This window comes from Salvelinus sp. IW2-2015, linkage group LG18 (genome assembly GCF_002910315.2).
Source record: "Salvelinus sp. IW2-2015 linkage group LG18, ASM291031v2, whole genome shotgun sequence".
NCBI classification, from domain to species: domain Eukaryota; kingdom Metazoa; phylum Chordata; class Actinopteri; order Salmoniformes; family Salmonidae; genus Salvelinus; species Salvelinus sp. IW2-2015.
Genome location: NC_036858.1, coordinates 1,026,782 through 1,052,560, shown reverse-complemented (window position 1 = coordinate 1,052,560; position 25,779 = coordinate 1,026,782). Strand labels below are relative to the sequence as shown.

The 25,779-nt window shown below is 42.2% G+C and overlaps 1 protein-coding gene across 3 annotated transcripts in view; it reads left to right on the top strand.

Annotated features, from left to right (window-relative positions):
- LOC111978779 (protein shisa-6-like) overlaps positions 1-25,779 on the top strand; it is a 144,692-nt gene that overhangs the window by 25,755 nt on the left and 93,158 nt on the right. For all 3 annotated transcript variants that reach the window (XM_070448226.1, XM_070448225.1, XM_070448224.1), the window contains exon 4: positions 341-442. In XM_070448226.1, coding sequence (XP_070304327.1) covers positions 341-442 — 102 coding nt within the window. The remainder of the gene's footprint in view (positions 1-340; positions 443-25,779) is intronic.

The window sequence follows — 25,779 nt, the reverse complement described above, 5'->3', positions numbered from 1 at the left end:
TCAGCGGGGTAGGAGAGATGTTATATCTTTGCCCAGCAGGGTAGGCCTAAGACATGATATTTGGTGGTGTATAGGGGCCTAGAACATGATATTTGTGCCCCAGAGGGTATAACATGAGTATGTGCCAGCAGGGTAGCCTAAGACATGATATTTGTGCCCAGAGGGGTAGGCCTGAGAATGATATTTGTGCCCAGAGGGGTAGCCTAAGACATGATATTTGTGCCCAGAGGGGTAGGCCTAAGACATGATATTTGTGCCCAGAGGTAGTAGAACATGTATTTGTGCCCATAGGTTTACAAAACATTGTGCAGGTTTCTGACCGTGTGATGGCTCTTGCCAGGTCTCCACTACGGGAAGGAGAGTGTCCGCAGCAGTGGAGTCACGACCTTAATACCTTCATCTCCCTCTGGGTTTGTCACGTTGGGACGCGGCCAGCCCAAAGGTACAGTACTTTCTATATCTATTTATCTTGCTCTATAATCCTTATTTTTTTTATTTTACCTTTATTTTACCTTATTTAATATTTTCTATCCAAACTCTATCTAACCTCTTACCCTTACAAATCTTATCTATATAATCTATCTGGTGGGGGGTGCGGGGGTGTTGTGGTACGCCAGTGTGTGTGTGTGTGTGTCCATCTCCTACACTTTGTCTAGCTAACTGTAGCTTCTACATATACAGTGCCATCGGGAAAAGTATCTTGCATCTGTTACATCGGAAGCTTGACTCCTTGAAGTCAACACACAAGCCAAGTGTTGTCCGTCCTCATGATTTATGTCTTTTTGGGTGGTATCAGCAGTCATTTTGTCTTTTGGTGTTAGTAGCGCAATCTTTTTGGGGGGTGGTAGTAGCAGTCTTTTTGGGTGGTAGTAGCAGTCTTTTGGGCAGTAGCAGTCTTTTTGTCTTTTTGTGGTATCAGCAGTCTTTTTTCTTTTTGGGGTAGCAGCAGTCTTTTTGGGTGGTAGCAGCAGTCTTTTTGGGTGGTAGCAGCAGTCTTTTTGGGTGGTAGTAGCAGTCTTTTTGAGTGGTAGCAGCAGTCTTTTTGGGTGGTAGTAGCAGTCTTTTTGGTGGTAGCGGCAGTCTTGGGCGGTAACAGCAGTCTTTGGGTAGTAGCAGCAGTCTTTTTGGGTGGTGTTAGCAGTCTTTTTGGGTGGTAGCAGCAGTCTCTTTGGGCAGTAGCAGCAGTCTTTTTGGGCAGTAGCATCAGTCTTTTTGGGCAGTAGCAGCAGTCTTTTTGGGTATGTAGTAGAAGTCTTTTTGGGTGGTAGCAGCAGTCTTTTTGGGTGGTAGTAGCAGTCTTTTTGGGTGGTAGCGGCAGTCTTTTTGGGCGGTAGCAGCAGTCTTTTTGGTAGTAGCAGCAGTCTTTTTGGGTGTAGTAGCAGTTTTTTGGGTGGTCAAGCAGCAGTCTCTTTTGGGCAGTGCACAGTCTTTTTGGGCGTAGATCAGTCTTTTTGGTAGCAGCAGTCTTTGGGGTTAGCAGCAGTCTTTTTGGTGCAGTATCTAGGGCAGCAAGTCTTTTTGGAGCAGTGAGCAGCAGTCTTTTTGGGTGGTAGCAGCAGTCTTTTTTGGGCAGTAGCATCAGTCTTTTTGGGTGTAGCAGCAGTCTTTTTGGGTGGTAGCATGCAGTCTTTTTGGCAGGTAGCATCAGTCTTTTTGGCGTTAAGCATCAGTCTTTTTGGGAGTACAGCATCAGTCTTTTTTGGTTTGGTAGCATCAGTCTTTTGTGCGTAGCATCAGTCTTTTTGGCAGTAGCAGCAGTCTTTTTGGGCAGTAGCATCAGTCTTTTTGGGTGGTCAGCATAGTCTTTGGGTGTAGCAGCATCTTTTTGGCCCATTGTAGCATCAGTCTTTTGGGCAGTAGCAGCAGTCTTTTGGTGGTAGCAGCAGTCTTTTGGGTGTAGCATCAGTCTTTTTGGTAGCGCAGTGCAGCAGTCTTTTTGGGCGGTAGCCGCAGTCTTTTTGGGCAGTAGCAGCAGACTTTTGGGCGTAGCAGCATCTTTGGGCGGTAGCAGCAGTCTTTTTTGGGCAGTAGCAACAGTCTTTTTGGGTGGTCAGTAGCAGTCTTTTTGGGTGGTAGCAGCAGTCTTTTTGGGCGGTAGCAGCAGTCTTTCTGGGTGCTAGCAGCAGTCTTTTTGGGCGGTAGTAGCAGTCTTTTTGGGTGGTAGCAGCAGTTCTTGTGGGTGGTAACAGCAGTCATTTTGGGCAGTAGCAGCAGTCATTTTGGGCGGGAGCAGCAGTCTTTTTGGGTGGTAGCAGCAGTCTTTTTGGGTGGTATCAGCAGTCTTTTTGGGTGGTAGCAGCAGTCTTTTTGGGTGGTAGCAGCAGTCATTTCGGGTGGTAGCAGCAGTCTTTTTGGGCAGTAGCATCAGTCTTTTTGGGCGGTAGCAGCAGTCTTTTGGGTGGTATCAGCACTGTACTGTACAGTAGAGCCAAAAGGAGAAGTTACATAAATTATTATACACTGGGAGATTCATACAATCTATTTTCACACTGTCAAAACCTCCTGATTCCATGTTCATCATATTAATTACATCAGATGAGGAATCTGTCATTGATTTAATATGTGCGGCTCTGCAGATTTACACAGTAAAGATTTATCCCTGGGTTTGGCTGACGTCTGGTCTGTTGCCTGCCCATAAAGCCTGTTCTCTGTTGGGCTGGAGGAACGGATGGAGGCTTGGAGTGGGACCAGGTCAGCATCAGGTGATGCTCCAATAAATCAATATCTCTCTTCCTCACGAGAGGTGTCACGTTTTGCTCGGCCAACCAATCGATGCAGGAGAATGGAGAGAGGGACAGAGAGAGGAATGGAGGGGACAGAGAGAGGGACAGAGAGAGGAATGGAAGAGGGACAGAGAGAGGAATGGAGGAGGGGACAGAGAGAGGAATGGAGAGAGGGACAGGAGAGGATGGAGAGAGGACAGAGAGAGGATAGAGAGGGAGAGAGAGGACAGAGAGAGGAAGGAGAGGGGACAGAGAGAGGAATGGAGAGAGGGACGAGAGAGGAATGGAGAGAGGGACAGAGAGAGGAATGGAGAGAGGGACAGAGAGAGGAATGGAGAGAGGACGGAGAGAGGAGACAGAGAAGAGGAATGGAGAGAGGGACAGAGAGAGGAATGGAGAGAGGGACGGAGAGAGGGACAGAGAGAGGAATGGAGAGAGGAATGGAGAGAGAGGACAGAGAGAGGAATGGAGAGAGGAATGGAGAGAGGGACGGAGAGAGGGACAGAGAAGAGGAATGGAAGAGAGGAATGAAGAGAGGGACATTTCTATTTCACGCCTATTCCATTCCATCTGGGAAGATTAATCTGCTTTGCTTCTGTTGTTCTTATTGAGAAGAAAAATACTTTTATGTTTACATAAAATTAGCAGTTCCAATTTTGCTCCTTTTTTGTGTCTCAGTGTGTTGTGGTCCCTCGAGGCAGGACTGTTCACATGGTATTCATCCATTCTCTCTCTCTCTCTCTCTCTCTCCTCTTGTAGTTCCCCCATGAAACATAAGTTATGAGAATCACTGCTAGATTATATATCTAGGATTCTTTTTTTAGTTTTTAGTCCTCTCTCTCCCAACATCACAGACAATTCTCTGTCTGCTTCCATCCAAGCTGTATGTTTGTGAGGCAGTATGGTGTATGGTTTGAGTATCCCAGATTTCTGCGGTTACATTTGTGTTTGTAACAATGGGTTGTTCGATATTTTTTCGCTGCAGAACAAGCACATCAGATTGGGATCTTAGCACGTAGAATTAAAAAACAAATATCCTGGGCTATAACTTTGCAAAAAATATGCACAAACAAACTACGTTTGGTGACAGTAGATCTAGGTTGTACGTGTGTTTCTGTCTCTTTATTTTTTGTCAATCCCTTTCTTTCTCTCTTTTTCCTCTTCTTCTTTCCAACCCGTTCTCCTCTTTCTCTTCTCTCCCGGTCTTCTTTCACCCCTTCTCCTCTTTCCTTTCTTCCTCGGTCTTCTTTCACCCTCTCTCCTATTCGCTGCTTCATCCTCGGTCTTCTTTCACCCCTCTCCTCTTGCTCTTCTCTGCCTCGGTCTTTCTTCCCCCCCCAAACCCCTCTTCCTATTTCTCTCTCATCCTCGCTCTTCTTTCACCCTTCTCCTCTTTATCTCTCTCCTCCTCGGTCTTCTTTCACCCTCTGCCTCTTTTCTCTCTCATCCTTCGTTCTTCTTTCACCCTCTGCTCTTTCCTTCCATCCTCGTTCTTCTTTCACCCCCTCCTCCTCTCTCTTCTTCTTCCTCGTCTTTCTTTCACCCCTCTCCTCTTTACTGCTTCTTCTTCCTCGGGTCTTTTTCACCCCCTCTCCTATTTCTCTCTCATCCTCGGTTCTTCTTTTCACCCCTCTCCTCTTTCTCTCTCTCCTCGGTCTTCTTTCACCCCTCTCCTATTTCTTCTTCTCCTTCGGTCTTCTTTTCACCCCCTCTCCTCTTTCTCTCTCTGCCTCGGTCTTCTTGTCACCCCTCGCTCTTTCCTCTCATCCACGGTCTTCTTCACCCCTCTGCCTCTTTCTCTGCTCATCCTCGTTCTGTCTTTCACCCCTCTCCTCTTTCCCTCTTCTCTTCCTCGGTCTTCTTTCACCCCTCTCCTCGTTTCTCTCTCTTCCTCGGTCTTCTTTTCACCTCTCTGCCTATTTCTCTCTTTCATCCTGGTTCTTCTTTCACCCCCTCTCCTCTTTCTCTCTCTTCCTCGGGTCTTCTTCACCCCTCTCTCTTTCTCTTTCAATCCTCGGTCTTTCTTCACCCGTCTCCTCTTTCTCTCTCTTCCTCCGGTCTTCTTTCAACCCCTCTCCTCTTTCTCTCTCTTCCTCCGGTCTTTTTTCAACCCCTCTGCTCTTTCCTCTCTCTTTCTCGGTTTCTTTCACCCCTTCTCTATTTCTCTCTCTTCCGTTGTGCTTTTTTTACTCTGACTCTCTCTGTTATTGTTCGATTATCAATTAACGGCACACTAATGGGTATAGAAAACGAACCGGCGATATTGAGCTGAGCAGAGACTCAGTGATTAGCTTTACCCAGCCTGCCCTTTTTTTCAGCGGGTTCTCTGGACATTAGTCTCCAAAAATGAGGGAAACAGTTGATTTTTTGTACTGGGCCGTGGCTCAAGGCTAGAACAGACAAACTGAGTCACCACCTGAATTGAAACCAAGACCACAACAACATTTTCCTGAGTAGTCAAAACCAAACTGTGAATCGTTGATTAGATTGATTTGAAGAAGCATGCGGTCGTCTGTGTGCTAGTTAATTACAGCTGCATGTGAATGTGGGTATGTGCTATGTGTGTGTATGGGTGAGTTTGTGTGTGTGTATATATGTGTGCGTGTTTATAGTTATACAGGCAGTGTTAGTGTTTGTATGTGTATGTGTGCTGCGGTCATAGTATTAGTGTGCAGTGTGGTTGAGAGTGTGTGTGTGTATGTGTGTTGTGGTGTTTAGTAGCTTAATTACAGCAGTGTGAATGTTATGTGTGTTGTGTTTGCTGCGCGTGTGCGGTGTTTGTGTGTGTGTGGTTTTTGGTGTGTGTGCTTCGTGTGTGTTGTGTGTGTAGTGTGTGTGTGTTTTTGTGTGTGGTGTGTGTGTGTGCTGTGTGTGTGTGTGTGTGTGTGTGTGTGGTTAAGGATGTGGGTGTGTGTGTGGTGGTTGGGGGGTGTTGGTTGGAATGTGTGGGTTGTGTGTGTGGGTGTGTGTGTGTTTTAGTTAGGTTGAATTTACAGCAGTGTATTTGTGGTTTTTCTCTGAGGTCTGTGAGAGGAAGGGCTTTGCTTTAGGACCAGCTGGAAGAGTCTGCCTGCCCAGGGGACTCACCACAACACCTGGTTTCCACCACAACCCGTCACCACCAACACTGGTTTCACCACAACACTGGGTGAGAGAGGGACGGAGAGAGGGACAGAGAGAGGAATGGAGAGAGGAATGAAGAGAGGGACATTTCTATTTCACCCTATTCCATTCCATCTGGGAAGATTATCTGCTTTGCTTCTGTTGTTCTATTGAGAAGAAAAATACTTTATTGTTTACATAAAATTAGCAGTTTCCATCTTTGCTCCTTTTTTGTGTCTCAGTGTGTTGTGGTCCCTCGAGGCAGGACTGTTCACAATGGTATTCATCCATTCTCTCTCTCTCTCTCTCTCTCTCCTCTTTGTAGTTCCCCCATGAAACATAAGTTATGAGAATCACTGCTAGATTATATATCTAGGATTCTTTTTTAGTTTTTAGTCTCTCTCTCCCAACATCACAGACAATTCTCTGTCTGCTTCCATCCCAAGCTGTATGTTTGTGAGGCAGTATGGTGTATGGTTTAGTATCCCAGATTTCTGCGGTTACATTTGTGTTTTGTAACAATGGGTTGTTCGATATTTTTTCGCTGCAGAACAAGCACATTTCCAGATTGGGATCTTAGCACGTAGAATATAAAAACAAATATCCTGGGCTAACTTGCAAAAATATGCACAAACAAACTACGTTTGGTGACAGTAGATCTAGGTTGTACGTGTGTTTCTGTCTCTTTATTTTTGTCATCCCTTTCTTTCTCTCTTTTCCTCTGTCTTCTTTCACCCGTCTCCTCTTTCTCTCTCATCCTCGGTCTTCTTTCACCCCTCTCCTCTTTCTCTNTCGGTCTTCTTTCACCCCTCTCCTCTTTCTCTCTCTTCCTCGGTCTTCTTTCACCCCTCTCCTCTTTCTCTCTCATCCTCGGTCTTCTTTCACCCGTCTCCTCTTTCTCTCTCTTCCTCGGTCTTCTTTCACCCCTCTCCTCTTTCTCTCTCTTCCTCGGTCTTTTTTCACCCCTCTGCTCTTTCTCTCTCTTTCTCGGTCTTCTTTCACCCCTCTCCTATTTCTCTCTCTTCCGTTGTGTCTTTTTTTACTCTGACTCTCTCTGTTATTGTTCGATATCAATTAACGGCACACTAATGTATAGAAAACGACCGGGCGATATTGAGCTGAGCAGAGATCAGTGATTAGCTTTACCCAAGCCTGCCCTTTCAGGTCTCTGGACATTAGTCTCCAAAATGGAGGGAAACAGTTGATTTTGTACTGGGCCGTGGCTCAAGGCTAGAACAGACAACTGAGTCACCACTGAGTATTGAACCAAGACCACAACAACATTTCCTGAGTTAGTCAGAACCAAACTGTGAATCGTGATCTAGTTGATGTTGAATAAGCTGCCGTCTGTTTGGCTAGTTAATTACAGTGCATGTGAATGTGTGTATGTGTATGTGTGTGTATGTGTGAGTTTGTGTGTGTGTATATATGTGTGCGTGTTTAGTAGTTAATTACAGGCAGTGTGAGTGTTTGTATGTGTATGTGTGAGTGTGAGTGTGTGTGAGAGTGTGTGTGTGTATGTGTGTGTGTTAGTAGCTAATTACAGGCAGTGTGAATGTATGTGTGTGTGTGTGGTGGTGTGCGCGTGTGCGTGTGTGGGTGTGTGTGTGTGTGTGTGTGTGTGTGTTCGTGTGGTGTGTGTGTGTGTGTGTGTGTGTGCGGTGTGTGTGTGTGTGTGTGTGTGTGGTGTGTTGTTGGGTGTGTGTGTGTGTGTGTGTGTGTGTGTGTGGTGTGTGGTGTGTGTGTGTGTGTGTGTGTGTGTGTGTGTGTGTGTGTGGTGTGTGTGTGTTGTAGTTTTAATTACAGGCAGTGTTGTTGTTTTTTCTCTGAGGTCAAAAGGGCTTTGCTTTAGACCAGCTGGAAGACATCTGCCTGCCAGGGTCCACCACAACACTGGGTCCACCACAACCCTGGGTCCACCACAACACTGGGTTCACCACAACACTGGGTTCACCACAACACTGGGTCCACACAACACTGGGTTTCACACACACTGGGTCCACCACACACTGGGTCCACCAACAACACTGGTCACCACAACACTGGTTCACCACAACTGGGTTCACCACAACACTGGGTCCACCACAACACTGGGTCCACCACACACGGTGGTTCACCACAACACTGGGTCACCACAACACTGGGTCCACCACAACACTGGGTCCACCACAACCACTGGGTTCCACCACAACACTGTGTTCCACCACAACACTGGGTCCACCACAACACTGGGTCCACACAACACTGGTCCACCACAACACTGGGTCACCACAACACTGGTCCACCACAACCACAACACTGGGTCCACCACACACTGGGTCACACCACCAACACTGGTTCACCACAACACTGAAGGGTTCACCACAAACACTGGGGCCACCAAAACACTGGGTTCACCACAACACTGGGTCCACCACAACACTGGGTCCACCACAACACTGGGTCCACCACAACACTGGGTTCACCACAACACTGGGTTCACCACAACACTGGGTCCACCACAGTAGGTTATACATTTTCACAAGTATGTGCTACATTTTTACAATTATGTTATACATTTTCACAATTATGTTATACATTTTCACAAGTATCTAATAACACTTTCACAAGCGTCTTCTACATTTTCACTAGTATCTACAACATGTTCACAAGTATCTAACACATTTTCCCAAGTACCTACTACATTTTCACAAGTATCTACAACATTTTCGCAAGTATCGAACACATTTTCACAAGTACCTACTACATTTTCACAAGTATCTCCTACATTTTCACAAGTATCTAACACATTTTCACAAGTGTCTACTACATTTTCACAAGTAACTACTATATTTTCACAAGTATCTACTACATTTTCACAATTACCTACTATATTTTCACAAATATGTTCTACACTTTCACAAGTATGTGGTACATTTTCACAAGTATGTATCACTTTAACTACTTTTTAATTCAATAGCAAAAATACAATATAGACATTTCAAAACTTTTTGAAGTGGTGAATAGAAAGAATAGATGGTAAATATAATTTTCCATACAGCATTTGACTATAACTTGACATGTACAATACATTTTATGTTGAGAAATGTGTTCTCCAATTTCATTATCCTTATACAGTACATACGTAGAATAAATCCTCAGAAATAGGGGTGATGTAAAGCAGTTGGCTACTGTAAAAACATAGCATGGCGTGGTGAGCCTATCATTATCTGATGTATTGGGGACTAGACTAAATATTCTCATGGTATTTCACGGAAAACGTAGATCTTGCATGACTGACTCAAGGGTGAAAGATGAATGAATTCACAATCAAAGGTTCTGAACACAAGATAGGGGGCATTACAAGTGTTATCAGTTTTGAGTTTTGAAAATACATCTGAAAATACAGAAACATTTGCCACTTGCTTGGCAAATTAAAAGCCTCCTCTTGTAGATGTGTGAAGAAGACAGGACAGATGTAGTCTGAGGGGTGAATAGCCATCTGTTCAGTAGTCTAGGGAAGCTGTGCTGGCCGTGTTTCCTCCTGGGCCTCTCTCCCTTTTTCTCTCTGCCTTTCTCTCTCTATCTGGACTTTATCTTTCTGAGAGACAAAATCTGAGTGCGAAATCTGGTTGAATTAATGTTGTTTCCACGTCTTTTCAACCCCAAAATATATGTGATGACATTGAATCAACGTGGAAAACTAATTGGATTTGCAAAAACGTAATCAACGTAAGGGAACTTCGTATTTTTTTCACCTAACTTTTAACCTAAATCCCCAAAATGTTTTTGTTGATTTCACGTTATATTCACTTTAGTTAGACAACTCAACCAAATGTGGAGGTTGAACTGACGTCTGTGCCTAGTGGGACACTCCTTTCTCCAACGCCATCTGTCTGGACGATCAAGATGCCTCCTTTGAATTCCTTTGCTTTTGTTGTTTTGTCCTGCACTGTCTCCGAAAGCGAACCCCATTCCCTACATAGTCAGAGCCTTTATTTATCAAATACATTTTTTAAAAGTACGTTTGTATACTATGAATGGTAACATTCAGTCATGCTATTGCAGTAGACATTTTCGTTTGATGCAGCTACTATGATCCAAGATACATCTACAATTCAGTTTGAGCTGATCTTCAAGTCTCCAGATATTATAAGAAACTTTTTTGTAAGATATCTCCTGTCTTTCTGCTTCCTACAGTAGTGGTGATGCAATGCATTTGCAAGTCTACCATAACAAACTGTATTTATGACTGTGACCTAAAGTAGAAAATAATACAAAGCCTGTCACAAGTACAGGACTGTATGTATTGACTAGCCTTTTTCCTTATTCAGTGACTGTCCTGAACAAAATCAGTACAGTACATCACTGTCACATTATACCGGAGTCTTTCAGACGTGTCACACATATTTAGCAAAGCTAGGAGGTCCATAGGGTATACAAAGCTTAGCACTCAGAAGCCAGATTGAAATTGCCATGTCAGTTACGGGAAGAAATTAAAACTACATTCCACCTTGATTGATTGAAATTTTCAGTTACAGTCCAGAGAGCAGATGGATTGACAGCTAGCTATGCATGCAAATTCGACGAAGCATTCAAATTCAACTTGAAGACTTTGATTGGTTGAAGACAGTCATTTCCACTTCCATATGCCAGTCAGTGAGGATGATTCAACATTCAGTCATGACCAGAACAGTCCCGGATAGAAGTCATTACTTTAGACAAAGACTACATCCCACATAGTTTATTTATGTATTACCTAATTACATCGTCAAGCACAGCGTTAATTCCAGTTGGTGATGGACTCAAATTGGTTTCCATGGCAACGGATGATTGTTTTTTTGTGGATATGATGTGGGTCTGTTATGACTGATATAATGATACCAGTCAGTACAGTGGGAGAAGTAAATCTGGATGTTTTTTACAGTTTTAATTAATATTGTTGTGTTTACTGTGAATTTTCAACCAAAGAAGAAAAACAACGCAACAGTCTTTTGTACCAAGTACACAAAGTGTTTAGAGAAAATTAAAGCAATCCTGAAAAAGCACTTGCATATTCTGCAATTAGACAAAACAATCGCACACCTCGTCAAGGAACCCCTACTGGTGGTCTATAAGTGTGGTCGCAATACTGAAGACAGTTTGTCAGGGTTCTCCCAATATGATGATGCATATTATGCATTATGGTTGAACCCAAAAATTACATGTATCAAAGAAATGAAATAGAAAACAATTAAGTATAAATGTGAAATTGAATTAAACAATAATGTATGTTGATGCTAATATTATGTACAATATTTAATTATGTTTCCATATGATAACAATAGCCTAATATATTCAATGTGCTATAAACTATTGTTTTTTAACAGTTTCACTCAAGTCATTCTAATTAACTTAATAATTATGACACACCCCTCACTATTGTCATTAGTTGCACTAATTGCACTGTTTGTCTACATGACTTGGTTCAAGCATTCATGACATTGCCCTGATGAAGGCACAGTGATGCCGAAACGTTGGTGATTTACCCCAAAAAGTACAGGGAGTTTATATATAGAATGTGCAACTCTCTTTATTTTTATAGCTTCCTGTGAATTCTCAACATATATAGTCTACAACTTACAGTATATGAGTACATTCACTATTCTCCTTTTACCCAGACTAGAAGTTGATATTTCGGTGTCATAAGTTAAAACATAGAACATTAAGAAAGGAAAAAATGGGAAAATGCCTTTTCATAGCAGCCAGAGGGCTAGAGGTGCGAGTGAAAGGAATACTGCCAAAGGACATTTTCTACCTTCATGGAGTCGTGTTGTGTCATATTGACAAATAGTTTTCTTCTAAATCTTTCTTAGGTTTTATTCTGAGAATTATGACGATTCCGTCATTGCCCGAAAACTTCCACAGTCGTTAAAACACTCATCTCCAAGACGCAGTTGAATCAGAGTTGAAATGACTCAGATTTGATAGAATAACAACATACGGAACCATCAGAGTGCATGATTAAGAAACCGGACGCCTCAGACCAAAACATCCTCCCCCAAGAATCTTAAAAGCTTCGCTAGTGTCGTCAAGGAGACAAAGACATACTGTAAACAACAAACAGGAAGAGCCTCCTACGATGTCAAGACACACAAACCACAGAGATCCCATCTTTGTTCATTTATATGACACACACTCTAAATGTCAACCCAATCAGTCACCTTCCTCCTCCTCCTCTGCCTCCATACACAGCATAGAGTCTCCAAAGATGCTGGGTGGTGTTGTCACTGACCTGCCAGATGAGCGCTGTGGAAAATAGTGAGTGGCATGTTAATATGATCCTTCAGTGATCAATGGGGCCAGAGCACTCATTAGCAGCTAGGACTATAGGCAAGATTCCTCTAATGCACTTTTTCATTTGACCAGGCAAGTCAGTTAAGAACAAATGTTTATTTACACTGAAAGCCTACACCGGCCAAACCCAGACGACGCTGGGCCAATTGTGCACCACCCTATGGGACTCACAATCACGGCTGATTGTGATACGGCCGTGTCTGTAGTGACGCCTCTAGCACTGAGAAAAAGCGCTTTAGACGACTGCGCCACTCGGGAGCGAAGAGACCGGTAGACATCTCCTTCTTTGCCGCTCTCAGGTGGTGCATTCTCAGCTGAATACGGAGAGGGAGGAGATATTATGTTGGGATAGAGGGAGAAGTGTGTGATAGTGAAAAATGGGGAATGTGTTAATTGCATAGCTGCAGAGCTAGCTAGCTGCCACCTGTGTTTTCCCTCCATCGCAGGTAAACATACAGTAACAGTCAAAAGTTTGGACACACCTACTCATTCAAGGGTTTTTCTGTATTTGTACTATTTTCTACATTGTAGAATAATAGTGAAGACATCAGAACTATGAAATAACACATATGGAATCATGTAGTAACCCAAAAAGTTTTAATCAAATCAAAATATATTTTATATTTGAAATTCCTCGAATTAGCCTCCCTTTGCCTTGATGACAGCATTGCACACTCTTGGCATTCTCTCAACCAGCTTCATGAGGTCACATGGAATGCATTTCAATTAACAGGTGTGTCTTGTTAAAAAATTATTTGTGGAATTTCTTTCCTTCTTAATGCGTTTGAACCAATCAGTTGTGGAGGGGATGATATACAGACCAAGTCCATATTATGGCAAGAACAGCTCAAATGAACAAAGAGAAACGACAGACCATCATTACTTTAAGACATGAAGGTCAGTCAATACGAACAATTTCAAGAACTTTGAAAGTTTCTCCAAGTGCAGTCGCAAAAAACATCAAGCGCTATGATGAAACTGGTTCTCATGAGGACCGCCACAGGAATGGAGTTACCTCTGCTGCAGAGGATAAGTTCATTAGAGTTACCAACCTCAGAAATTGCATCCCAAATAAATGCTTCACAGAGTTCAAGTAACAGACACATCTCAACATCAACTGTTCAGTGGAGACTGCTTGAATCATCTTCACGGTTGAATTGCTGGAAAGAAACCACCACTAAAAGGACACCAATAATAAGAGGAGACTTGCTTCGGCCGAGAAACACGAGCAATGGACATTAGACCGGTGGAAATCTGTCCTTTGGTCTGATGCGTCCAAATTTGAGATCTTTGGTTCCAATCGCCGTGTCTTTGTGAGACGCAGACTAGGTGAACAGATGATCTCCGCATGTGTGGTTCCCACCGTGAAGCATGGAGGAGGAGGCGTGATGTTGTTGGTGACATGTTTGCTGGTGACACTGTCAGTGATTTATTTAGAATTGAAGGCTTAACTAGCATGGCTACCAGAACATTCTGCAGCAATACGCCATCCCATCTGGTTTGCGCTTAGTGGGACTATTATTTGTTTTTCAGCAGGACAATGACCCAACACACCTCCAGGCTGTGTAAGGTCTATTTGACCAAGAAGGAGAGAGATGGAGTTCTGCATCAGAGGACCTGGCCTCAACAATCACCCGACCTTAACCCAATTGAGATGCTTTGGGATGAGTTGGACCGCAGAGTGAAGGAAAAGCAGCCAACAAGTGCTCAGCATACGTGGGAACTCCTTCAAGACTTTTTGAAAAGCATTCCAGGTGAAGCTGGATGAGAGAATGACAAGAGTGTGCAAAGCTGTCATCAAGGCTAAGGGTGGCTACTTTGAAGAATCTCAAATATAAAATATATTTTGATTTGTTTAACACTTCTTTGGTTACTACATTATTAAATGTTTGTTAATTCATAGTTTTGAGGTCTTCACTACTATTATACAGTGTAGAAAATAGTACAAATAAATAAAAACCATTGAATGAGTAGGTGTGTCCAAACTTTTGACTGGTACTGTATGTCAGGTTTTTCCCTCAGAGCTCAGAGCTGGAGAGAGGCTGGTCCTGCTTTGTCATCCACCACAGGTCAGGAGAGGAGAGACATTCTCAGGAAGAGTATGTTATACTCTGCAGGAGACGAGATGAGAGGAGCACTGTTTCAAAGCTCTTCATAACAGACTCAATTATTGTCAATTACACAAAAAAATACAAAGTACTAATATCAGTACTTCATAGTGTTTATTTAGTCAAATATGTTCAGGTCATTAAAAACAACTTGCTTACATATCTCAGCCATGTATCTCAGTTTTCCACCTACAATGGGATACCTCTCTACAGTACCCTCAATACAGTACGCTCTCTAGAGTGGTGTGAGATGTGGAGAGTGGGGACAGAGAGGGGAAGTGACAGTTAGTTGACAGGCCTCTTATCATTGTCCAAATGGCAGTTAGTTGACAGGCCTCTTATCATTGTCCAAATGACAGTAATTTGACAGGCCTCTTATCATTGTCCTTTTGCTGTGGTCCGTTTGAAACAAGTAGAGCTATTTGTCACACAGCATGGTAGGGAAATACATTCCCTTTTGTCTTCGCCAGGGAATTTAGAGAGAGAGAGAGAGAGAGAGAGAGAGAGAGAGAGAGAGAGAGAGAGAGAGAGAGCTGGAGAAAACGACAGAGTGAAAGAGCAAGAGTGAGGACAGGATGGAAGGGAAGAGAGAGCAATGAGGAGGCTGTGATGTTATCTCTGTTAGGGAGGCTACCTCTCTCTAATGTGATGTTATCTCTGTTAGGGAGGCTACCTCTCTCTAATGTGATGTTATCTCTGTTAGGGAGGCTACCTCTCTATTGTTGATGTTATCTCTTTAGGGAGACTACCTCTCTCTAATGAGATGGTATCTCTGTTAGGGAGGCTACCTCTCTCTAATGTGATGGTATCTCTGTTAGGGAGGCTACCTCTCTCTAATGTGATGTTTATCTCTGCTAGGTAGGCTACCTCTCTCTAATGTGATGTTATCTCTGTTAGGGAGAATACCTCTCTAATGTGATGCTATCTCTGTTAGGGAGGCTACCTCTCTATAATGTGATGTTATCTCTGTTAGGGAGGCTACCTCTCTATGTTATCTCTGTTAGGGAGGCTACCACTCCTTAATAACACACTAGTGTGCAACATCAATCAGGATGATCTCCTCTCCTCTTCTCTCCGTCGCGCTGCGTGACAACTTTTATCGTCGCTCATTATAGTAAGTGCAGATATTTTATGCATCGGTTGAAATGCGAGGAGTTTTTCATGCTAATGTCCCTCCTTTATATTTGTTTTTCATCATCTTTGAGTCATCCGGGCACTATACACAAACGCGCTGACGAAGAAGCAATACACAGCTGATCTATGTGGTTGTCACTGCTGAAACATCACATCTCTTGGCTGCTACTGCCGCTTAAGGCTTTTTAGCAACCTCGGGAATTTGGCATATCCACTTATGTTGGAAACAGAAATCCATCTCATACTGAAACAATGTCCTATGGTTGTGTGACAAGCCTTCCCATGAAAGACTGTTAACAAAATGAAGGACTGGCATGGTGCAACTCATCTCTCCCGTCAGTGGTGTCCAAATAGAACAGTCGGTTTCTCTCTCTCTGTCTCTCTGTTAATTGTTACATTGTTAATTCTTTCCAATGTGTCAACTAATTATGTTTTTGTTTTCTCATGATTTGGTTGGATATAATTATGTTGCTGTCCTGGGGCTCTGTGGGGTCTGTTTGTGTTTGTGAACAGAGCCCCAGGACCAGCTTGCTTAAGGGACTCTTCTCCAGGTTCATCTCTCTGTAGGTGATGGCTTTGTTATGGAAAGTTTGGGAATCGCTTCCTTTTAGATGGTTGTAGAATTTAACGTCTCTTTTCTGGATTTTGATAATTAGCGGGTGTTGTCCTAATTCTGCTCTGCATGCATTATTTGGTGTTTTATGTTGTACACAGAGAATCATTTTGCAGAATTCTGTATTCAGAGTCTCAATTTGGTGTTGGTCCATTTTGTGAATTCTTGGTTGGTGAGTGGACCTCAGACTCCACAAAAACAAAGGGCTCTATAACTGATTCAAGTATTTTTAGCCAGATCCTAATTGGTATGTCAAATTGTATGTTCCTTCTGATGGCATAGAAGCCCTTATTGCAGCTTTGTAGAAGTTACCTGAGGTGCTAATGTTTATTTTTTACCTTTATTTTACTTATCAAGTCAGTTAAGAACAAACTCTTATTTATAGTGACGGCCTAGGAACAGTGGGTCAACTGCCTTGTTCAGGGGTTCAACTGCCTTGTTCAACTGCCTTGACAGATTTTTACCTTTGTCAGCTCAGGGATTCAATCTTGCAACCTTCCGGTTACTAGTCCAACGCTCTAACCACTAGGCTACCTGCCGCCCCAAGGTATGGGAGGTATGTATCGTTTTTTGTGTGCTCTCGGGACAACGGTGTCTAGATGGAATTTGTATTCGTGGTCCTGGCGACTAGACCTTTTTTGGAACACCATTATTTTTGTCTTACTGAGATTTACAGTCAGGGCCCAAGTCTGACAGAATCTGTGTGCAGATCTAGGTGCGGCTGTAGGCCCTACTTGGTTGGTGACAGAAGCACCAGATCATCAGCAAACAGTAGACATTTGACTTCAGATTCTTTACAGTGTGCTGCAGTGTGCTGCAGACTGTTCTAGTGCCCTCGCCAATTCGTTGATATATATGTTGAAGAGGGTGGGGCTTAAGCTGCATCTCTGTCTCATCCCACAGCCCCTGTGGAGAGAAATATGTGTGTTTTTTGCCAATTTTAACCGCCACACTTGTTGTTTCTGTACATCGATTTTATAATGTCGTATTTTTTTCAGCCAACACCACTTTCTATCAATTTGTATATCAGAGTCAAAAGCTTTTTTGAAATCAACAAAGCATGAGAAGACATTGCCTTTGTTTTGGTTTGTTTGTTGTTCAATTAGGGTGTGCAGGGTGAGTATGTGGTCTGTCGTATGGCAATTGTGGTTCACCACCTGGATTCGGTCTTATGGAGCAACATTAAAAAAAAAAAATCTTCATTGGATTAAAGTAGAGACTCAGAGCATCAAAATGGTATATCATACACTGCATTTGAGGAAACCATAGGAAAGTAATTATGCTTTGAAAGTTGATCAACTTGTAACTCACTTTTGAGAAAACCATGTTTCAATGTTTTGGTACTACTATTGGAGAGCCCTTCTTTGTCTACACCCATTCAGCATTGTTCCCACCCTCTTAAGCATAGCCCCACCCACTTCTTTAAGGGTTGATCCGTACGTTCTGTACTTAACGTTGCCAGCTACTCCAGACATCTAAGAGTGAGAAACCTCCACTGAACATTACTCACCCTAGCAGAGCTGGTTTAGCCTGTTTATGTTATCCAGTGTTGGTGACTCGCAACTGTGCTGTCAGATTGTCCGTTTGTAAATTCTGAGCGTTTCGAGTTCAGAGCGGACCACTGGACGCTCTGGCCAATAAGTAGGGTTGTTCCGAAAAGTCTCTGAACTCACAACGACAGTCAAGCACCCAAGCTAACTGGCTTAACTATTCTAGCTACTTCCAGACACCTAATGAGAGAACACCCCCTCTGACCATTTTACTCCCTCTAGCAGAGCTGGTTAGCGGTTTTCATGTTATCCAGAGCATGGTTACTGTAACAGTGCTTGCTGCAAACAACTGAATTTACGATTTGTTGCGACGTTTACTGACACCGGACATATTCAACCGGTGTTGAGCTTCAAAAATGTATCAGTTATTCTGCCGCTCTGGCACACTAAGACGAGAGTCTTTTGTTAAGAAAATTTAGCTAGATAGGCTAGTAGGTAAACACTGAAATCCTAATGCATGACGTAACATTAGTTAGCGACCCAGCCAGCTAACGTTAGCTAGGTAACAATACACTTGAAATGAAACCACTTTCTGTCAAAATTAGAAACGTGTATTATCTGAAAATGTAGCTAGCTAGATTATTTTACCAGTATACATCATGGTTGGACGCGTCTCCTGTCTGATGCCATGCATGGTTGCCCTTAGTTTGACGATGTAATCCAGACTGGTGTTTACTCCATCTCCTTAGCTARCKTACTCGAATTCCACAGACGCGTGCTATATGGCAGACCAATCCAAACTCATCTCTCGGCATGTCTAGCCCACTCATTATCTCAACCAATCATGGCTAGCGGGAAGCTTACTCACTTTTTCTGTGGCTAAACCAACTAAGCTAGTAATTTAACAATTTTATTCGTATTTACAGGTGGCATGCAAGTTTGATATTAAAACTTCTTATGGATAGGGGGCAGCATTTTCACGTTTGGATGYAAAGTGTGCCCAGAGTAAACGGCCTGCTACTCAGTCCCAGTTGCTAAAATATGCATATTATTAGTAGATTTGGATAGAAAAGACTTTGAAGTTTCTAAAACTCTTTGAATGATGTCTGTGAGTTTAACAGAACTCATATGGCAGGCGAAAACCTGAGAAAAATTTAACCAGGAAGTGGGAAATCTGAGGTTTGTAGTTTTTCAAAGCTTGGCCTATCGAATACACAGTGTCTATGAGGTCATTTTGCACTTCCTAAGGCTTCCACTATGTCAACCGTCTTTAGAAACTTGTTTGAGGCTTCTAATGTAAATGAAGGGCTCATAAGGGCTCTTTGAGTCAGTGGTCTGGCAGAGTGCCACAAACTCTGACGCTCGTTCATGTGAGAAGTAGCTCTCGTTCCATGGCTTTTCTACAGACAAAGGAATTCTCCGGTTGGGACATTATTGAACATTTATGATAAAAACATCCTAAAGATTGATTCAATACATCGTTTGATATGTTTCTACGACCAGTAATATGACTTTTTGGAATTTTCGTCTGACATTTCCGCTGGACTTGCCCGCGCCTCGTGAGTTTCGATTTGTTTACTAAACGCCCTAACAAAAGGAGGAATTTGGACATAAATGATGGACTTTATGGAACAAATCAAACATTTATTGTGGAACTGGGATTCCTGGGAGTGCATTCTGACGAAGATCATCAAAGGTAAGTGAATATTTATAATGCTATTTCCGACTTATGTTGACTCCAACATATCTTCTTGGGTTGTGAATGTCTCTGAGCGCCGTACTCAGATTATTGCATGGTTTGCTTTTTCCGTAAAGTTTTTTAAAAATCTGACACAGCGGTTGCATTAAGGAGAAGTATATCTTTAAATCTGTGAACAACACTTGTATCTTTTATWAATTTTTATTATGAGTATTTCTGTGATTRGACGTGGCTCTGTGCAAATTCACGGGATGTTTTGGAGGCAAAGCCAAATGTAAACTGAAGTTTTTGGATATAAATATGAACTTGATCGAACAAAACATACATGTATTGTGTAAKATGTTGTCCRGGGAGTGTCATCTGATGAAGAATATCAAAGGTTAGTGATTCATTTTATCAATATTTCAGCTTTTTGTGACTCCTCTCTTTGCTTGGAAAATGGCTGTATTGTTTCTGTGACTAGTTGCTGACCTAACATAATGATATGTTCTGCTTTCSCCGAAAAGCTTTTTTGAAATCGGACACTGTGGTTGGATTAATGAGAATTGTATCTTTAAAATGGTGCCTAATACTTGTATGTTTGAGAAAARTGAATTKTGAGATTTCTGTTGATTGAATTTGGTTTTGATTTCTGCCAATGAATTTGCGCCCTGCAATTTCATTGGCTGTTGGCGAGGMGTTCTGKTAGCGGAATCCAAGTCCTAGACAGGTTAAGGSACATGAAAGTTCACATATTCGAGAAGGCATTTCTGCAAAAAATATATATTTTTTACGTTCAAACAGCTGTCCTGTGATGTCGTGACTTGCTACATATGCCTAGTTTCCTGAATCGGGTCACATTTGGTAAAAAGCCAATTTGARATTTGCTCAGTACATTGTTTTCACTGATGWAATTAACTAGTCTGATGTTAATGATAATGTAGAGGATTTTCCCAAGGTTGRTGTTGACYCATATCCCACGGTAGTTAWTGGAGTCAAATTTGTCTCCACTTTTGTGGATTAGGGTGATCAGTCCRTGGTTCCAAATATAGAGGAAGATGCCAGAGCTAAGGATGATGTTAAAGAGTTRAAGTATAGSCAATTGGAATMTATGGTCTGTATATTTTATAATTTCATTGAGGATACCATCAACCCCACAGACCATTTTGGGTTGGAGGGTCTGTATATTGTTCTGTAGTTAATTTAATGTAATTGGAGNTTTTATAATTTCATTGAGGATACCATCAACCCCACAGACCATTTTGGGTTGGAGGGTCTGTATATTGTTCTGTAGTTAATTTAATGTAATTGGAGAATCCAGTGGGTTCTGGTAAGTCTTTAWTAGTTGATTCTAAGATTTATATTTGATCATATTTGTTTTTTTTTATGTTTGTACTTTGTTATAGGGTCAAAAAGATTGGAGAAGTGGTTTCCCCATACATCTCCATTTTGGATAGATAACTCTTCATGTTGTTGTTTGTTTAGTGTTTTTCCCAGAAGTGGTTACAGTCTATGGATTCTTCAATTTCATTGAGCTGATTTCTGACGTGCTTCTTTATCTGTAGGTTATTTCTGTATTGTTTTAGTGATTKACCATAGTAGGCTCAGGTTTTCTGGGTCTTTCTGTTTTAGGCTGGATAGGTTTCAAAATGTCTTTCTTAGGTTGTGGCATTCTTCATCAAACCATTTGTCACTGTTTGTCACGCCCTGACTTTAGTTATATTTGGTTTCTTTATTATTTYGTTAGGTCAGGGTGTGACAAGGGTGGTTTGTTTAGTTTTTGTATTGTCTATGGGTTTTTGTCTTGTCTAGGGTTTTTGTTATCTATGGGGATTTTGTATTGTCTAGGGGTTAATTAGGTTGATGGTGGCCTGGATGGGTTCCCAATCAGAGACAGCTGTTTATCGTTGTCTCTGATTGGGGAGCCTATTTAGGTTGCCATTTTCCAAGTTGGTTTTGTGGGTAGTTGTCCTTGTTAGTTGCCTGGATGCAATACGTTGGCGGCACGTGTCGGTTTGATATTTGTTTTTGTTGGCGACATCTGTAAATAAATAAGTATGTACGCTCAAAACGCTGCGCCTTGGTCCACGCCTTTAAACGGCCGTGACACTGTTGTTCATTTTCTTTGGTTTTGTAGTTGAATTTTTTTGATTTGATAGGGAAGCTGAGGGGTCAAATATACTGTTCAGGTTTTCTACTGCCAAGTTTACACCTTCACTATTACAGTGGAACGTTTTGTCCAGGAAGTTGTCTAAAACGGTGTCACGTTCCTGACCTATTTCTGTTAGTTTGTTATATGTGTTAGTTGGTCAGGACGTGAGTTTGGGTGGGCATTCTATGTTTTCTGTTTCTGTGTTGGTTTATTGGGTTGCCTGGTATGGCTCTTAATTAGAGGCAGGTGTTTGGCGTTCCTCTAATTAAGAGTCATATTTAGGTAGGCGTTTTCACAGTGTTCGTTGTGGGTGGTTGTCTCCTGTGTTTGTGTATGTCGTTGCGCCACACGGGACTGGTTTCGGTTTGTTTGTTCAATGTCATTTATGTGTAGGCTTTTTTCCCTGTTCGTGCGTTCTCGTGTGTTATGTGAGTCCGTCGTTCAGATCTGTCTACACCGTTTATTTGTTTTGTTAGTGTATTAGTCGAGTTCGTGTTTTTTCTTTAATAAATAATGTCTACAAACTCCGCTGCATTTTGGTTCCCTCACTACTCCTCCTTTTCGGTTGAAGAGGAGGAGGACTGCCGTTACAAACGGATTGAATTTGTTGTTGCCTAATTGTTTTTTGGTAGGTTTCCACACTACTTTCCTTCCATCTTTAGTATTTCTTAATTTAATTTTATTCTTAATTTTTTTCAGTTAATTTGGCTTTGATGCTTCGTGATTGAGTATCGCTCTGTTCAAGTAGACTGTGATTTTGCTGTGGTCTGATAGGGGTGTCAGTGGGCTGACTGTGAACGCTCTGAGAGACTTTGGGTTGAGGTCAGTGATAAAGTAGTTTACAGTACTACTGCCAAGAGATGAGCTATAGGAGTACCTACCATTGGAGTCCCATCGAAGCCTACCATTGACTATGTACATACCCAGCGTGCGACAAAGCTGCAGAAGTTGTGACCCATTTCTGTTGGTTATGTTGTCACAGTTGTGCCTAGCGGGCATATGGGTGAGGGAATGCTGTCACCTCCAGGTAGGTGTTTGTCCCCCTGTGTGCTGAGGTTCTTGTCCAGTTCTGGCATTTAGGTTGCCATGACTAGTACATTTACCTGGAAATTATTGATTTCCCCCTCCAGGATGGAGAAGCTGTCTTCATTAAAGTATGTGAATTCTACTGGGGGGGATATAGGTAGCACACAGGAAGACATTTCTCTGTTGAGAGAATTTCCTTTTGAATTTCTAGCCAAATTTAAAATGTTCCTGTTTTGATTAATTTAATAGATTGAGTTAGGTCTACTGTATACCAAATTAGTATACCCTGAGTCCCTTCCCTGTTTCACACCTGGTAGTTTGGTGGATGGGACTACCACTCTCTCTCTCACTACCCCTCCCCCCCTCTCTCTCTGAGGAATTTATTGGGCTTACTTAGTCTCATCCTTTTGATAGAGACTGCCAGTTTTTGGAAATAGAGCCAGGCTCTACCTTTTCCTCTCTCTCTATCCCCCAGGGAAGGGGGTCTCTGATGGGGAACATTTCAAGACTGTAGACTCGCATGTTCTTGGCTCCTGATAAGACTTCTCCAAATGCCACAACCAGTCTGTGAAATAAAATAAATGAACTTGTGAACTATGCACAAATTTGTATCCCTGAAGAGGCCTCCTCTAGCTAGCTGAGAGCTAGCTCCCATGTGAATGCATTAGAAGATGAAAGGAGTCTGACAGGCAGCATGACATTGGAGGCTGGCAGGCAGCATGGCATCGCAGGCTACTGAATTGTGTTCTGGGTCGGATCCCACTCTTTGAATTTCAAAGCTTCMTCACACCAAGGGCATGAACGGAGGGAATATAATCCCATGTTTAGTCTTAATAGATTTTTTATGACTGAACGTGAGCGGTGAACAGGCTTTCTCATTAGAGGCYTTTGGCAGGGATCTGATGACTTGTAATCTCCAGGAGAAAGGTCAACATCTGCTCTTTGATTCAGTCCGAGGGTTTTTCAGAATCCTCACCACCAACCTTCCACTTTAGGTGGAAAATARAGCCTATTAGTATTTCCTCAAGCATTGTCATTGAGTTGGGTMGCACTTTTCAACCAAGTGAATCCAACCCCAGTAAACCTAGGTTGGAAGGSTTCAGTGTTCAAGAGCACAAAAACAGCTGGGGTACAAAGATATTGAATGAAAACACAGCACTTCACTGCACTATACATAGCTAGCTGTTTATCACACTGTAGAACAAGACATTGAATACAGATCAGCCAATGACCTTCAGCAAAGGTCTGGCTACTAATATAACTCTAAMTAACAATATTTATACTTAGAATTTTAAAAGCTTTATTACTTTATTATTACTTCATTATTTATCATCTCAGCTTTATAGAGCTGCTTCCTATGCTGTCTGACAAAATCACTATTTTAGTAGTTCATAGTAAATAAGGCATACTTTTATGATTGCTGAATATCAACTATCAAATCACTTAGATGATGTATTTTCAGGTAGAGATACCTTGCAAAGCAACTGCTTCTAGCCCTCTCATCACGCGTTCTCTCACCCTCTGTCTCCGTCTGCTCCACACAGACCGGACAAGTTAGCAGGCACGCAATGGATTATTGTCATTGTAGTTAATTACCACGTTTTCTGCGTTAAACAGTGTAGAATATTGGCTTGTTGGAACTACAACCCCTACTACATCGCACAGTTCGGCTTGATCTGATGTATCTCTAAGAGAACTGTGAAAAGAGAAATTCTGTATTCTGTGCGGAATTGGAAACCAGACTTGCCATTCCCAGCACACAAGCTCTCTGAACTGCCGATGGTACTGTTCGAATAATGATGCATGGGAACGGATGAAATTAAACTTTGTCAGCTTCAGGTGTGCTCCATCTCCAAATCTATTTCCTGAAGATAAAAAATGTAAAGGGCACTGATAGCAAAGAGAATGGAGGGAAAGGGAAGTAGTAATTGTTTTGTCATCCATTATTTGTGCTCTAATTCATATTGGTGATATGTTGTTTTGAGGCGAGTGTATGACAGTATTGATATTAAGTCAGAGGTGCTGGTCTCGAACGGTATGGTATCTTTATTATGTCAGCTGATGTCTCTCTGCAGTAAATACTGCTCCCACAAACACACAGCTTTAATAATACTGGAGACTGATAAACGGCATACGGTGATGAACTATAGTCATTGTTATTTATTCTGCAGAGTGTTCTCTAAGCAACGAAGCAATTCAACAGTCACACATTCCATAACAAATGGAGTCAAATTTATTATTTTCCCAGTAGCAGTTCAGTAGATGACAGAACCAGGTTATTTTCCCAGTAGCAGTTCAGTAGATGAACAGAACAACAGGTTATTTTTCCCAGTAGCAGTTCAGTAGATGAACAGAACAACAGGTTATTATCCCCAGTAGCAGTTCAGTAGGATGAACAGAACACCAGGTTATTTCCCCAGTAGCAGTTTCAGTAGATGACACAAACAACCAGGTTAGTATCCCCAGTAGCAGTTCAGTAGATGAACAGAACACAGGTTATTTCCCAGTAGCAGTTCAGAGATGAACAGAACAACAGGTTATTTTTCCCAGTAGCAGTTCAGTAGATGAACAGAACGAACAGGTTATTATCCCCAGTAGCAGTTCAGTAGCATGAACAGAACAACAGGTTTTTTCCCAGTAGCAGTTCAGTAGATGAACAGGACAACAGAGTTTTTTCCCAGTAGCAGTTCAGGTAGATGAACAGACAACAGGTTATTTTTTCCCGAGTAGGCAGTTCAGTAGATGACAGAACAACAGGTTATTTTCCCTAGTAGCAGATGAACAGGAACAACAGGTTATTTTCCCAGTAGCAGTTCATAGATGAACAGAACAACCAGGTATTTCCCAGTAGGCAGTTCAGTGAATGAACAGAAACAACAGGTGATTTTGTCCCCAAGTAGCAGTTCATCGAGATGAAAGAACAACAGGTTATTTCCCCTGTAGCAGTTCAGTAGCATGAACAGACACCCAGGGTTATTATTCCCTAGTAGCAGTTAGTCAGTAGACCCAGTATTCAGTATGGCAGTCGAGAGATAAAGAACAACAGGGTTTATTAATCCCCAGTAGGCAGATGAAACAGAACAACAGGTTATTTTCCCTGTAGCAGTTCAGTAGTATATGAACAGAACACAGTGTATATTATCCCCAGTAGCAGTTTCAGGTAGATACAACAGAAACCACAGGTATTATCCCCAGTAGCAGATTCAGTAGATGAACAGAACAAACAGAGTTATTGTTCCCCAGTAGCAGTTGCAGTAGATGAACAGAACAACCAGATTATGATATCCCGCGCAAGTAGCAGATTCAGATTAGTAGATGAACAGAAACAACAGGTTATTTTCCCCAGTAGCAGTTTCAGTAGATAACAGAACAACAGGTTATTATCCCAAGTATAGCAGCTTCAGTAGGATGACAGAACAGACAGAGTTTATTTATCCC